Raw genomic sequence first — 15971 nt, forward strand, 5'->3', positions numbered from 1 at the left:
GGCCCGGGCTCCCGCACGTGGCCGGCACAGCCTCGTCCCCGCGCAGGCAGGCGACCAGGCTACGGCGGCGGGAGCAGCGCGCGCCCCTGGCTCCTCGCCCTCGGCGCGCGCGCCCCGCGAGCCCGCTCAGCTCGGGCGCCACCCTCCCTGCCCGGCGCGGGGAGCGTGCGAGCATCGCCCTCCAGGTGCGGCGATGCTCCTCGGGGCACGTTCCGGCGCCGGGAGAGGATGGTAACGGGAGCGCCGGGGCGTGAGAGCGTCGCCGAGGAGAGGGAGCGATTGATGGGCAGGGCGCGCACTTGGCGGAGGACAGCAGCCCGGGCGCCGGGCGAGCACAGACGGCGCGGCGCCGCCGCCTCCCGGCCGGACTCCACGGACCTCCGGAGCCTCCTGCCCCCGGGCCCCCGGGGCGCCGAGCCGCTGCCCGGGGACGAGGGTGGTCGGCACCGTGCGTGACCGCCCGGGAGTTCGTGGACCTCGCTCCAAACAGCACTTCTGCCCCGGACCCCACTTCCCCGCCCGGACCCCCAGGAGCCCGCCAGCGCGCTGGCCGCGGAGGGACTTGAACTTGAGTTCAGGTGGGTTATCCCAGGGGGAGCGCAGGAGGAGACGTCCAGGGAAGACGGAAAAGGTGATGTTCAGTGTCCAGAGCGGACCCTTTTCTTCCTGCCACTTGCTGGGGCTGAGCCGCTTCCCACGCAGATCTCCTGCTCACCCGCCCCTCCCCAGCCCAGCCCTCCAAACTCCCGTTTTCTTCAGTATCCGGCATGCTATTGACCTTTTCATAACTTATGATTAGTCTCTGAAACGATCATATTTACTCCGTTGCTCTTTTAATGGGAGGTCGATAGGCTGAATGATTTCCCCAGTCAAGTCATTTACTTCTGAGCCAATAGATGATGCCTTCGTCATAGTTTTCTGGGGGGAAAGTAACTCTGCGTTGCTTCTGCAGACGCCCAATTCCCTCTGAATCGTGCACCTTGGTGCTGAGCACACAGCAAAAGTTTTTAGCTTCTCCTCAGTTTCTGGTGCTTCTCAGGGGAGAGGAAAGGACTTTGGCTTTAAACACAAGAGGCGGTCAGGGAACCATCTCCTTTAACTTTTCTTCTCTGTGATCATTTGCGATGAAGAGGAAACAGAAGAGATTTCTGCAGATGACTTTGTTATTCATGGTGGCTGTAATTTTCCTGCCCAATATCGGTCTCTGGTCTCTCTACAAGGATAAGCACCTGGTGAAATCGACGGAACCCGGAGAGCAGCAGGTAAGTGCCGCGCTTACCTGGGAAAGATCCCAGGAGGCTGGTGAGGTTGCAGCCGCGGCCACAGCTAGCAGGTGTGCTGCAGCCTTGGGTTCGCTCCCAGGTCTTTGCAGAGCTGATGTTACAGGACTCTAGGCACTTTGGGGTTTAAGCAAGTAGCCGTTTTAAGGTCGCGATCAGTGACATGGGAGAAATGCCAAATAAACTAGAAAAGAAGGATGAGAGGCCAAGAGGAAGACAGAACCTCTCACCGTTGATCTTTAGGTTGATTTTTGGTTTGAGGTGCATGAAAGGTAACTACCTGTGCTTATTTGTGGGATGTGGGAGAGGGCTTGGTACAAGTTCAGTCTAAGGGAATTGTGTTTGCTTCTCACGGAGTTTGCGTGTCTATATTAAAGTGAATTAATTGGGCCAGTTAAATCGTGAAACTTGTGAAGGGGTTCTCAAAAACCAAGTTACAGTTTTCTATATTTTTGGTTGTAATTTTTGCTTAGCAACAGCTTTTTGCCCTGTGGAAACGTAAAGTCTCTTTCTCCTCCGCTGTTGCTAAGGTGCGGTGGGGAGGTCTTCAGGCAGTTACTAAGGAGGTCTTTCAGTTTCGCAGTCTGGCGGTAAGTTTGTTGCTAAACGCTTACCTTCATGTCCAAAACACCATGTAGTGGATACACACACACACACACACACACACACACACACACACATTACTTAATATGCAGTCCTTTAGTGCGTGCATCGCTCATCATATCTTAACATGGATCAAAATAACTATCATTCTTAACGATAAAGCAAAATATCCTTCACAAAATGTTGATGAGATTCAATATTGTTGAATTCTTTATTTACTAATAAACTAGCTTCTGCGATTAAACTTTTAACAACAGAGTGAAGCCTTCCTCATGATATGGATGTAACACTTCTTCAGCTGGTCCTGTGCATCACCTCGGAATATTAATGTTCTTAATTTCAAGGGTCATCACCCATGTACACTATGTACCTTCCGCACACAGAAGGCGTTTAGGTAGCCCAGTTGTGGACAACAGGAATATTTATTTATGGCAATTAAATATTCGTTCTTATACTTAATAAAGTGGAATTTCTTTTTGCACAGTGAGTGGTTAGTTGTAAAATACATGGAAATAGTCTGCTTTTTCATTATGACAAGTAGTCCTTACCAGTGTCTAAACTTTAAAGATAACTAGTTGCTTAGGGGCTTTGGTGGATTGGAATTCTGAGGGAAAGCACTGACATGCTTTCATTTCGTTGTTGACTTCTGTCATCCTTTCTAATAGGGGTATAACTTTGATTTGAAGTATATTCTGTCATTCCAATAAAAAAAAGAAGGTGGATACTTTGGATGTGAAACTTTTTTTCCCTATATGGATCATTTATTTCTCCAACCCTTAAGAGAAAGTGAGATTTTGTTAACATTAGTAGTTAATTATCAAAATTGCTATTATTAAGATTTCCATTCCAATATTGATAAAATGACAAAAACAAAATGATTTTTCCTTGAATTTTGCTAATTCAATTAACAGTTGCCATCTGAATTATTTGCTGGGATAGCTAACATAAAACACTAATTAATCTTATTAATGAGATATTTACAACTTCCCTACCAGCTCTATTGATTTTGACCCTTAGGGAGAAATCTGTTTGTTCAATGGCATAAAAAAAATAAAGTATGGCAAACCAACTCTCTGGCTTGTTATTATAATCTCTAAAGCAGTTTTCTTGTTTCTGGTTCTTTTGTGGTGCAAATGATATTTAATATCAGGTGAAAAATTAGTAGGTGTGAAAGGAATGGAGCAGCAAGAAAAGGGGCTGTTTCTCAAAGTTTCGTACCGTGTAGAGTAAATAACTGAGATTGACGGGGATCTTGTGGCATTCCAGCTTGAGAGTCCTAGGCAGCAGTTTTAAAACCAAGAATAAACAAAAGGCAGTATGTGCCGTAAAATGAATGTTAGTTGCATACTTCAGTATTTTTTAGCCTAAATAATGATTTTAAAACTAATACTTTCTTACAGATACAAAATAAAGTTGAAAAGGTAGAAATCACTTACTGAAAGATAGAATTCATTGTAAAACAGGAAAAGATAAGATTTCATTGGTTTTATTCTATTATTAAATCTAATTGGAAAGAAAATTAGGATATGTTGACATCATTATACAGGTATTGGATAGTAAGAGTTAAGTCATATATATATATCTGCATATATATGTGGGTGTGTGTGTGTATGTGTGTGTATATATATATATATATATATATATATGCACTTGACCAAGTAAAAAGTGACTTGCAATGAGGAATTAAGCATGCTTAATATTGTGATGTAGTATTTTGCTAATGTATCTACATTTCAAAGTTAGTAAGTCAGCTAAATACATAAGTTTTCAATTGAAGCATATAACTTGACTATTGCGTAATGTGTTATTTAAATTTAGTACTTTCTTTTAAAAAGACATTTTCATGGTTAATTGCTAACTGTCCTTCAAAAACCATCTTTTACTATATATTATCACCAAGTTGTAAAATGCTATGGGAAGGGATAACGTGCTTATCGTTGGCAGTGGTCAGCCCTGAAGGAGTCAAAACCAATCACGTGCCAGAAGAAGAGTCTGGTTTTGCAGCCATTCTGTGGGACAGGGCAGTCCTGGTCCCAGGAGTGGGAAACCTTCACTGTTTTAAACAGTTTAATGTACAGTGGCTTGCAGGAAAATACTTCATGGAAATTCAACATAATGGAATGGCTAATACTTTAAAAATCCTCTTCACTTGTATCTTATCAGAGCACATCACTAATAGTTTGTGTGTCTACTACTCAGTATAAACGGTTTTAGTATATTCTGAGATAAGTTAAAGGGAGGTAAAAGAGAAAACACGGATAGACACTGTGTGTATTAATTGACATGATGTTTAGTATTTCAGACATATTTTCTCAGGTCTTCTATACTATTACAAGTTAATCATTTGTATTTATAGTACTTTCCCACTAAAAGTAATATGCGTAATAATTCCCATGATATTAAAATACTTTCCCCATCTATGATGCAGGAAAAATATGAAATAAAAACCCCTAAATTGTTCACCTAAAAGGCTTGTTTTTCCCCCCTCACACAACCAATGAGGAGCAAAAAAAATAGTTATAATAATGGAATAATTAAGAGGCTAATTTTATGGTTTGGACTCTGCACAATTGGAATCAAGTTGCAGAAATAAATATTAAGCTCTTAAGAATTTTAAGATTTCTATGAAAAATTTATAAAAATTATGATTTTATAAAATATTTTAGAGTTCCTGTTTAGATGTTATTAAATTATCAATCATAATTGTCATGTTATTTTCAGTTGAGTTATATTTGTTGCTTTTTTGTTGTTATTGGGATGATTTAGGTATCTCCTTTATGTGTTTTAGAAATATATACATGTATTAAAAATAATCTATTGATAATGAATTTGACATTTAGCTGAAATGATTACTGTATAGTTATTGTATAGTAATTCCTAATTTCATTCTTTCGGATTTTGAATTGCTGTTCTTCTCTGGTTTCAGCTGCAATTGAATTGAAGTTACATATTTAGATCTTAATTAAGCTGTGCCTTAGGATGATAGAGCAAAGCAATATTTCAGAGCAAAACTACTGCATCCAGCATTATTATACCTCTCTTTGTAATCATTTATGCAAGTACAGGTAAATAAAAAGGACCCCAAAACACAATCTTTTCTTAAATACATTAAAGAGATTATTTTTTTAAAGCAGCTGTAAAGTAGTTTAGCAACTAAGTTGAGATGCAACTCAGTTCTCAATACGAGTGCAAGAATAATTCAAGAATATTCAGAATATGAAGAGGGTTTTGCAATTTTTGAAATAAAAACAAGGATCGAAATCCCAGAACTTTAAATCACATGTTTTCAGAATTGTTCAGAATGATTTTAGAAGCTTATGTTTGGCTTGGATTTTTTACCGCATGAAATAAACCAAAAAACAACACTGGACACTCAAGTCACTTTTAAATTGTAGAACCTTCTTATTTCGTTGTACTTCAGAATTTCTATTTATAAAACAGGGCTAATCAAGCTTGCACGGTAAGTCCTGAGATCACATCTTGGCTGTGGGAAATATTGTGATGTAATATTTTGGTTTTAATCAGATCCACAAGTAAACTGTACTTGACAGATGTGGGGCTTAACCTCCATTATTTAAAACAAAACAAAACAAAACAAAACTTTCCTGAGACTTCTCAGCATCTTTGTCCAACTTTTCCAACATTAATCAACACCACACTTGTGAGGGGGGGGATTCATCTTTTTGGCAAGAACTGTTTTCTGTGCATTTTAAACTTATCTCGTGATGTGAAGATGTCAGATATTTGGAGCTGAGTGTATGCAAACCTTGTCATGCTTTTCTTTGTCACCCTGACCATAAAGCTGCAAGAGTGTCTGTGTTTCTTCTCCAGCAAACATCTTAGATATTGGAAGAGCTAAAAACAAGAAGAAAAAAAAAAAAAGTAAGGTTTTCACTCCTCCTGCACTTAGGGTGGTGGTACATTGTCAACACACTAGGTGTGAAGTGATGCGTTGGTTTGAGCCATACTGTTCTTAATTAGCTAAGATATAGATTATAAATTAGGGTGCTGGAGGACCTTTTCTTGAATTTATGGAAAATCCATGCTGATGCACTCCAGGATTGCAACACACAGACCCTCATACCAAGTGCTTTAATTATTGGCTGTGACCTAGTGGGTCTGGACATGATTAGTTCACCACCTTGCCCCGTGGGAGACGGCATGGAACAGAATCTTATGTTCACAGTCTGTTAAAAAATGATATAGTTTTGTGTTTTTTTTTCTCTCTGTTCATTTCTGAACAAGCTGTGCTGAAACAATTAACCTCCTATACATTTTATTTTTCTATAAGAAACCAAATCAAGGGTGGAATATATAGGCAGAAGGGTGAGAAAGTTTTGTTGTTTTAGTGTGTAGAGAAGATAATTGAGTTTTGTGTGTGGAAGTTTTGTCAGGAGTCGCCATGACAACCTGTAAGGAAGTTTGCAATGGCATCTCTCCTTGGAACACTTTATGCAAATGAAAGCCAGCTAAGGTGCACCCAGGATAATCTGAAAGAGGGGAAAAGAGTTCAGATAACTCTTGGTGTAAGTGGCCTGTATCCTCAGGTCAGGAGGTGTTTGGTCCAACAGCCTCTCATTCTCATTTGCTTGGCTTGCTTATGATGAGGCGATACTTGAGATTCTTAAAACCACCAGACGTGACCACGTTATTCTTCTCCTTCCTTCATTTTTACATATGTGTTTACAAAAGTGCTGTTATAGAGTCAAAGGTGCATATGTGCAAAGAAGTAGGAGGTTCTGGAGACCATAACAAACGTGAAGACAGACTCTCATAAATGAGGTACTTGCTCTCTTAGGACCTCTGTCCATCACCCCACAGAGCTAACTGTTCCTGAATTAGCTCAAAATGTAGTGGTGATGCTTGAATAGACGACCAAAAAGAATAAATAAGACACATTCGTGCCGCTGAGAATATGTATTTAGACAGGCACAAAAATATCTATACTGGTTTTATTTAAAGTTGAAAAGAAGGGGCAGGGCATCCAGAAATGTCAAGAAATGAGGAACCCCACCATCCCCAACTAATATGTTAACGTCTGTTACTACCAAACTCCAACATGGTGGCCAGAAAGAGGGTGAAGCAATAAAGATATACCTAGGGTTTAAGGTAAATCACATCAAAGTTTTCTTCTACTTTTCTGCTTCCAGTTTAGTGGGAAAAAATATGGGCCAGATTGGCAGTATTCTCCAATTAAATGTATTCATTTCACATACTTATTTAGCAACACATATATACCTGTACATGCATCCACACACGTGGTCTCACTTATGAAGAAAAAATAAATCCACCCAACTGTTTCACTTTCTACAATTTTTTTTTTGTACTTTTGTAACTTCTTGCTTTTTCCATTGCTTTGGCTCTGCAAAAAAACTGTTCATCAGCTGAGTTTGAAGCATCATTTAAATGTTATTAATTGAATTCTAGGAAAGTATGGAGAGAGAGAAGGACAAGTGCATGTGTCTCTAGAAGTGTGAAAATCACAATAAGGATTTAGCCTGTGAGAGTTGCACAGATTATAAATAGTGCAATTTATTGTTACCCAGTAATATTATCAAGGAAGTTGTGGCTGCCAGAGGCCGTGGTGGTAGCTACCATCTCTCTGTTAGAGGGAACGGTGTGCCTCAGTGAGAGCAGAGCAGGTTCATTTCGAATTTACTTAAAATTCTCAAACCCTCAATGGAATGTTACTTCAGTACATGAAGTCTAGAAAGCCACAGTCAGGAGATTTTATTATCAGTCATTCTGATCTTTTTTATTATACAGTAAGTTCCCTGCATACGAAGCTTCAAGTTTCAAACTTTCAAAGATACGAACGTGCACTTGCGTGTCCAGTCACGTGAGTTAGCTCACGTGTCTGGCGTACATTGTCACGTGCGTGCATCCTGTACAAGTGGTTGTGCTTTTGTGTACTTTACCGTACAGCACTGTATAGAGGGCAGTAGTACAGTATCTTTATTTCTTGCCTGTTCTCTCGATACCAGCCCCAGTATGCCAGCTGTTGTACTGGACTACTGTACTTTTCAAGGTACTGTACTGTAAGATTAAAAATATTTTATTTTTTGCTTGTTTTTTTAAGTATTATTTGTGTGAAAAGTATTATAAACCTATTACAGTACAGTACTGTATAGCCGATTGTATTAGTTGGGTACCTAGGCTAACTTTGTTGTACCTACGAACAAATTGGACTTTACGAACGCACTCTCGGAGCGGAACTTGTTTGTATGTAGGGGACTTATTGTAATAAAAGGACCAAATTGTCAGGACTCCCACTCAGGTTTGAGAGATTTTTTTTTTTTTTTTTCTTTTTCCTGAAACGTGGTATGTCTCCCCAGCAAGAGAAGCCACTTGAACTTAATTTGAGGAGAAATAGCAGAATTTCCATATTGTCTCGTTCTCTTTTAGTAATTAGGCTGGTTCCAGCACGTAGCACTTTTGGACATTTAGCGAGTCATGGGTCTTCCTCAGGTCAGCTTTCTCTACGTCAGATGGAGCTGATGATACCATTCTTGTGTTATTATTTATGGTGAGGATTAAATGCTTAGTATCTTGAACAGCATATAATAAGGGTTAATGAATATAGATCATTGTTATACATAGTATAGCGTTTATAAGCAATCATTGCCTTTAGCAAGGTAATTAGTGTTTGCTTAATAAATATTTACAGATGGTTTCTCTTTGCAAGGCAATGTCAAGCCAGCACAGCAGAGCAATGAATGTGGTAAAGGACTTGCCATGTGATGTTAAATCTGGCAGAGAGGACTGTTGAAGAAACAAATAAATAGGGTCTAGAAAGTAAAAGGGCTTTTTTTTTCCCATAATTTTTTGGTCCAGTATTTAAGGATAAATTGTTAATTTTATTTTACATATAATCATTTATTGCAAAAAACCTGACTGATATTTTTGGTATATTGTATTGAACATTTTTCTAAAATTGAGACTTTTAATAAAAGAGGAAAAACACAGTGATATTTCTTTGTAGTGACCACCCTGACTTGCTATAACAAATAAAGTCCATGGCTCACATATAGGCATTTTTTCCCTACATTAATTACAAGTCAGAGTCGGAGAACTTAAACTTTTGTTGTTTAAGTCTTGGTTATCAGAAGCACTGGATAATTCTGAAGACAAAAATTAAAAAGCTGAGTGGAAACTATTGTTAACTACTTCAGTAATGAGGAAGCTCTTTCTAGGGTAACTGTTTCCTTCAGTAGAGTTAGGGGGATACAGAAAAAGCACACGGCGTTGTACCCATTCTTAATTTCCTCACTAGTGAATTGGAGAGATACAATTGATATTCATGAAACAAAGAAACAAGCAGTACACAGTAGCATTTTCTGTGTGTGTGCTGGGCTTTTAGAAAAGGAAGAGAATGATCTGAACTCTTCCTGCAGGCCTTCATTCCTACAGGGTTGAGCCCTGTCTTGTTATGAAAATTAGACAGGGTTGGGATTAGGCTGAGGGAAAGTCAGATACTTCAAGTTCGTATGCTGGTGTCACCACTTTCCAAAATATATCCTCTTGGGCAAGACATTTTACATCTTTGAACTGCAGTTCCTCATATGTCGACACAGATAGAACCTCCTAAAGGGTGGCAGAGGGAACAAATTGGATTAATATATGCAAATTGGTACATAGTAAATACTCAATTGAGGGAAGCTTAGCAAATAGTATTACTACCGTTTTTTCAGTTTTTAGAATATCCATTGAAGGTAGTAAATAAACTTAATATTGTGTACATCTAATAAAGATATAATAAAACTTATAAAGTATACCACTATCGATCTGCCTATTACTGATAAAATAGATATTTATTTGGTATGTGCAGAATACTGTGTAGCCCCTGAGGCAAATAAGTGATGAAGAGAGAAATCTGTTTTCAATGAGCTTACGATTTATTAGTTAAGAAAAGGCATGTACGACACCTATGATATAGGGATGGATTAAATTATTTTTTAAGAAATAGATATTCTAATTATTTAGAGTTTAGAAGAGGTAGAGAAAACATGTTCTTGTGTGATATTTATGTCGAGCCCTAAGTGTTTTCTGTACTGATTTAACCCTCCAGTGATTCATTGAGACAGGTGCTTCTATAGAACCCCAATTCACGGTTAGGTAAGGTGCAAAGACAAAATTTGAGTCCATGCCCTCTGGGTCCATAAAAAGAGAAAATAATGAGCTGTGTTAACAGCTACGTAGTTTATGGCAAGGGAGGACTCTGAAAAGGTCATTGGGTTTGGTAGTTACTTGTACTCTCGGGATGGTAGTTACACAGAGTTGTAGAGGACTAAACAAAATCATAAAAGATTAAATGGAAAGACTAATAGATAAGAGTTATTGGTGGGATCGGCGTTGACATTAAAGGGCTGAATGTGGGGTCCTGGTTGACAGGAGACAGTGGAAGCAAGAAGAAGGCTAGTGCAGAGAGAGGGTGAGGAACTGGCCGCTGAGGAGGACGAAGGTGGTGCAAACAAGCAGGAGAGATGCAGAAAAGCTTGTCATGAGCGAAACGGCAAATTCAGAGCCTGTGCTTTTAATAGTTTGAGAGCCTCTTGGCAGGGAGGTCTGAGAATTGCCCTATGCAGTTGTCTTACTAATTTGTAGAGGTAATTAAACATTTGTGAAATGTTCCATAAAATGGGAAACTATATCTTATCTATCTATATATAATTTAAATTATATATATATTCCTATAATAACAACTGAAGACTGTAACATTGCATGAGGATGCCAAAAATCCATGCAGCCACCTGACCAATAAGACAACAATGTACTTGTCAAAATAAATGCAGATAATGACCAGATACACAGAATAAAGGAAAAAAGCAAGGCATTAAGTTTATAATAGGGTGGATGGTGGGATGGGGTGGAGGTATTTATTATAAGGATAAGGAGATAATAGTCTTCAGTTGCCGAGGATTTCAAAATAGTTTAGGAATAATAAAAGTAATAAAATGATTATGATAAAAGCAATAAGAATAAAATAGTAAAAGATACTATATTAATAATAAAGTTATGTAACACTGAGTTCTTACCATGTATAAGATACCATGTTAAGCTGTTCTTAACTAGTCACAGCAAACATGAAATATGTAAAATTACTATCCTATATTGTAAATGCAAAGTGATTTCTTAAAAATTTGTCAAGATCATACAGTGTTTATTCTACCAATACAAAATGTTGGACTATGTATAATTTCCCATATAATGCAACTACATTAGAAATATCCTAGACCATAGCAGCACAAGAAATTATATATTAACTCAACTGTGAAAGGAGACATGCACAGTAGTTAAGGGCACGGACGTTAGAGCCAGGCTGCCTAGTTTTACTTCCAGTTCTGTTACTTGCTACCTGTTTGACCTTGAGCAAGTTATTTCTCTTCTCTGAGTCTTAGAGTTCCTGTTTCTAAAATGGGTATAAAAACATTTCTCACTTGATTGAGTTGATGTGAGGGTTAAATAAGTTAATGTGCATAAAATGCTTGGAAAACTGGATTGCACATAGCAAGCTATTTTTTTTTAATTTATTATTTTTTTTATTGAAGTTGATGTACAATATTATGTACATTACAGCTGTACAATGTAGTGATTCACAATTTTTAAAGTTTGTACTCCACTTGCAGTCGTTATAAAATATTGGTTATATTCCCCATTTTGTACAATATATCCTTGTAACTTATTTTATACATGATAGTTTGTACCTTGTACTCCCCTACCCCTATATTGCCCCTCCCACCTTCCCTGTCCCCACTGGTAACCACTAGTTTGTTTTCTATATCTGTGAGTCTGCTTCTTTTTTGTTATAATCACTAGTATTTTTTTAGATTCCACATATAAGTGATATCATACAGTATTGATCTTTCTCTGTCTGACTTATTTCACTTAGCATAATGTCCTCCAGTTCCATCCATGTTGCTGCAAATGGCATTATTTCATTTTTTTTATGGCTGAGTAATATTCCATTGTGTATATGTACCACATCTTCTTTATCCACTCATCTGTCAATGGACACTTAAGTTGCTTCCATATCTTGGCTATTGTAAATAGTGCTGCTATGGACATTGGGGTGCATTTCTCATTTTGAACTAGCAAGCTATTTTAATGAGTTAGCTATTATTACCTGTTAGAATCGAGAGAACTGAGGTTGGATGAAAAGGAAAAGTATGTCCCTACACCATCTCTTTCATAGACCCATCATGAGGATATAAATATTTTTGCATTAAAAAAAAAAATATCTGAAGCACCTTTAACTTCTTTCTCTTTCACTTTTTTACTCTCAGTAGCCCATACAGAAATAATACAGCTCTTACTTTGAAAGTTTTCCTAACTTGAACCAAGGTCTCATACAACCCTACATGTCAGGAAAAAACTAGGTTTCAACCGGGAACTTAGTTCTTCCTACCATATCCATTGACACCAGTGCTCTTGTGATGACCTTGCCCCCAGGTTTTTCGTGCCTTTGTCTCCACATGGTGTTGATTTCTCAGTAAGTACTCTGCCCTCAAGGGATAAAAAATATTTTATAAAATGTATCATTAAATCAGCCTAAGCTTCCAAAGAGGATTATCTAAAAAGGTCTTCGAGGTTGAATATTTTATTATTTTACGTAACTGGAATTTAAAGGTTATCTTCTGGTTGCTTCCAACAGTAATGTAGAATTGGAAAAACCAAGAGTGAGGCTGCTGCAGACTGGAGCAGAATAGTCACTTGCGGAATGAAGTGTCCCCTTAATCCCTCTTCCAGGGCTTCAGGGAAGGAACTGCCCGGAAACACAGGAATTGACAGCTGGATAAAACTGGGAGGTGAGGGGAAATAAAAATGCTCTAATTCCACAGTGGAGGGAATTTTATCATTTTTTAGTTTAGTTTAACAGAGGGTGTCAGATTAACAACTATGTAACAGGACTGTGTCTCCCCTTCACTTCCTTAGAAACTTTGAACTTTTCTTCCACCAGCTGAAGGAAACTACATGCTCTGCAAGATCCTCAGCATTTCTAGGTGAAGATCTTGAGTTCTAATATATGAAATATGGATGGAAAGATAAACACCAGGGACGCCAAGGGGATCTTATTCAAGAAAGGGTAGAAATACAAGCCAATCTCTCACCTTACGTCCCTCCCCTCCTTTTTCCTGCTCAGAGCCTTCTCACCTCCCCTTTTCCCTTTGAAGTTTTCCTTAAAGAAGAATTTCATGCAGGGATTGATTTGATCAATTCTCAGCCCTATGAATGGATGGAAGCCTTGAAACACTTTAAAAAAAAAAAAACAAAAAAAAACTTGAGTCTTTTGCATCATAAAAAAAGATTCTGTTGAGCCTAATTGCATTTCCAAGTTTTGAAATACGTGAGATGTGAGAAACATTTTTTTTTCGCTCAAGGCTTCTGCTGTTTGTTCTTTGTTGCTCTTGTTTTGTTTGTAATACTGGCAGCTGCCACCTTCTTCCAAACTATGTAATCAGAAAGTAAATATTGCTTAGTTGTGTCACCCCAAGGGAAATGATCTTTTGTCAGTTAAAAGTACAAACTGACACAATGAAACCAAAACTACCAGGAAAGAATCACTCTCTGCCTTCCTGTTTAGCTCTCTTCCCTGTTTTCCAAAGCTGCTTTTTCCCCCCACCCTCTTCTCTCCTAGATCCCCCAGGCCTCCACCTCTCTTATGCTCAGCAGACAGCCTGGCCTCATTCTTCACTGAAAGCATAGAATGTTCATATTGAGAGAAATAAGACTTCATGCCGTAAAATCAGAAAAAGTACCTGCATTATCTCCCAGTTGTCTACATGCCTCCTGTCACCATCATGCAACATGTCCCAGCTTTAGGATAAATGTGGAACTTCTATCCAGATTATGGATCACACCTTTTTTCTAGCAATTTCACATATTGACTTTTTTCTTTTTTCTTCTCATTCATTTGTTTTCAGCCTTTTCCTCTTTGATCCATCCTTCACATCTGTACTGCTCAGGTTTCTAAAATAAAGCAAAGGAAATATCCCTCAGGGCCACACAACCCTAGAGCTATACTGCCCTATCTTTCTCCTTCTCTTTTATGTATTTATGTATTTATTTTTGGCTGCGTTGGGTCTTCCTTGCTGCACACGGACTTTCTCTAGTTGCAGTGAGCAGGGGCTACTCTTCGTGGTGCGCGGGCTTCTCATTGTGGTGGCTTCTCTTGTTGCGGAGCACGGGCTCTAGGCACGTGGGCTTCAGTAGTTGCAGCACGCAGGCTTCAGTAGTTGTGACATGCGGCCTCAGTATTTGTGGCTCGCGGGCTCTAGAGCACAGGCCCAGTAGTTGTGGCGCACGGGCTTAGTTGCTCCGCAGCATGTGGGATCTTCCCGGACCAGGGCTCGAACCCGTGTCCCCTGCATTGGCAGGAGGATTCTTAACCACTGCGCCACCAGGGAAGCCCTCTCCTTCTCTTAATAATCAAACTCGATGCCTCCGATTTCTGACTTTCTCCTGCTTCTACACACCTCAGGCTGGGGTCCAGCTCCTCTATCGTACGCTAACTGCCTTCACCGGTGTCACCAGAAGCCTCTCGGTAGTTAATTCCAAAAGTACTTCTCACCAGTCCTGTTACTTGAGAGAATTTAACTGAACACCCTCTCTTCCTTGAAACAATCATCTTCATCTGAGGAGAAGAGGTGGTGGGTTGGGAGACTTGAGCAGAGAATAGGTTGGGAAAAGCAACGTTGGAAAACGAAATAGAAGGCTGAACAGAAAAACACAGAGTGATTCTTCACGGGTAATGTCACTTCACCGTGCAAATGCCTGTTTCAGCTCTCTCCCCGCTGCCCATCCCAACCGTCACCCGTACACAGACACGCCCACCAGAGCCCTTAACAGACTCCTGCTTCTGTCCTTTTCCTGAAAATATTCTATTCCTCAGGGTCTCTCTCTACAATTACTTCTTGTTTGGGACTTGCCCTGGGAGGGAGGGCAGCTCGCTCAGACCCTCGTCATCCCCGTTATCCTGTTTGAGGTGACAGCACCCACATCATGACGTATAATCCAAATTTCCCTTTGAGCATATTGTCCACACATCAATCTGAAATCTAGAAACAGGTATTTTAAAGTTTCAGTGTCTGCAACGAAACTCCTCTTTCCTTCCACTCCCTACACCCTTTCTCCTCCTGTGTCTCTTGTCTAGGTGAAGTTCACCAGCATCCATCTGGGTACTCGTTATAATTGGGACCTTCATTATCCCGACTCTCAAATTCAGTTAATTGCTAAGCACTAGCAATTCTTCGGAAAATATCTCTCTGGAATTCATCCGAATCTCTCTATCCTTATTGTCTCCACCGTGGTTGGGCATAAACACTTCACTGGATTTCTGTAGGGGACCCTTCACTTGGTCCCCCACCTCCAGCCTGGGCCTCTCCCTGATCCACCCTGAGGGCAGCCAGCGCGGTGGATCCAGAAGGCTTAACCCAACGGGCCACTGTGATCTGTAAATCTAGTCATTGATGCCTTTAAAATTCAAATTCTTCAATACGCCTTTACCACATTCAATTCTTAAGGAACCGGACTGCTCACTGCCAATTCCCTAAACTCCAACCACTTGGAACTTTTTTACGTTTCTGAGAATATCATGGTTTTTTTTTCCTCTAGGAATTTGCATATATTTCATCTTCAGTCTTGCTTGGGTAATTTCTACTTTTCTTCACGCTCTCCCTGGGAAACATTTTCTCATCTCCCATCTTGGGTTAAGTAGCTTTCCCAAGTGTTTCCTAAGAAAAAATATCTTTTTTCCATCTTTTTGATGGAACGTAGTTGGTATATTAACTACCTCTTTAGCTAGTTTATTTGTCATTAATCAGTAAGTGTTTAAACTTAGTAGTAGGTCAAATGGTGCCCCCCTAAAGATATGTCCATATACTAATCCAACAAACCTGTGAACGTTACCTTAGTTGGAAAAAGGGTCTTTGCAGATGTAATTAATTTAAGGATCTTTAGATGTGAACATCATTCTGGATGATCCTGCTGGGCCCTAAACCCAGTGACAAGTGTCCTTATAAGAGACACACAGGGGAGATTTGATGGACAGAAGGGAACACAGAAGAGGGAGATGCAGGGAGAAGGCGACAG

At 39.6% G+C, this 15971-nt stretch overlaps 1 protein-coding gene across 1 annotated transcript in view; it reads left to right on the forward strand.

Annotated features, from left to right (window-relative positions):
- Positions 1-628: 628 nt before the first annotated feature.
- Positions 629-15971, forward strand: part of GALNTL6 (polypeptide N-acetylgalactosaminyltransferase like 6) — a 1174587-nt gene continuing 1159244 nt past the window's right edge. Inside the window, 1 exon segment of the mRNA XM_036854715.1 lies at positions 629-1262. Within this exon segment, the coding sequence (XP_036710610.1) occupies positions 1125-1262 (138 nt within the window). The 5' untranslated portion in view covers positions 629-1124.

The sequence above is a fragment of the Balaenoptera musculus genome, chromosome 6, assembly GCF_009873245.2.
Source record: "Balaenoptera musculus isolate JJ_BM4_2016_0621 chromosome 6, mBalMus1.pri.v3, whole genome shotgun sequence".
Lineage (NCBI taxonomy): Eukaryota > Metazoa > Chordata > Mammalia > Artiodactyla > Balaenopteridae > Balaenoptera > Balaenoptera musculus.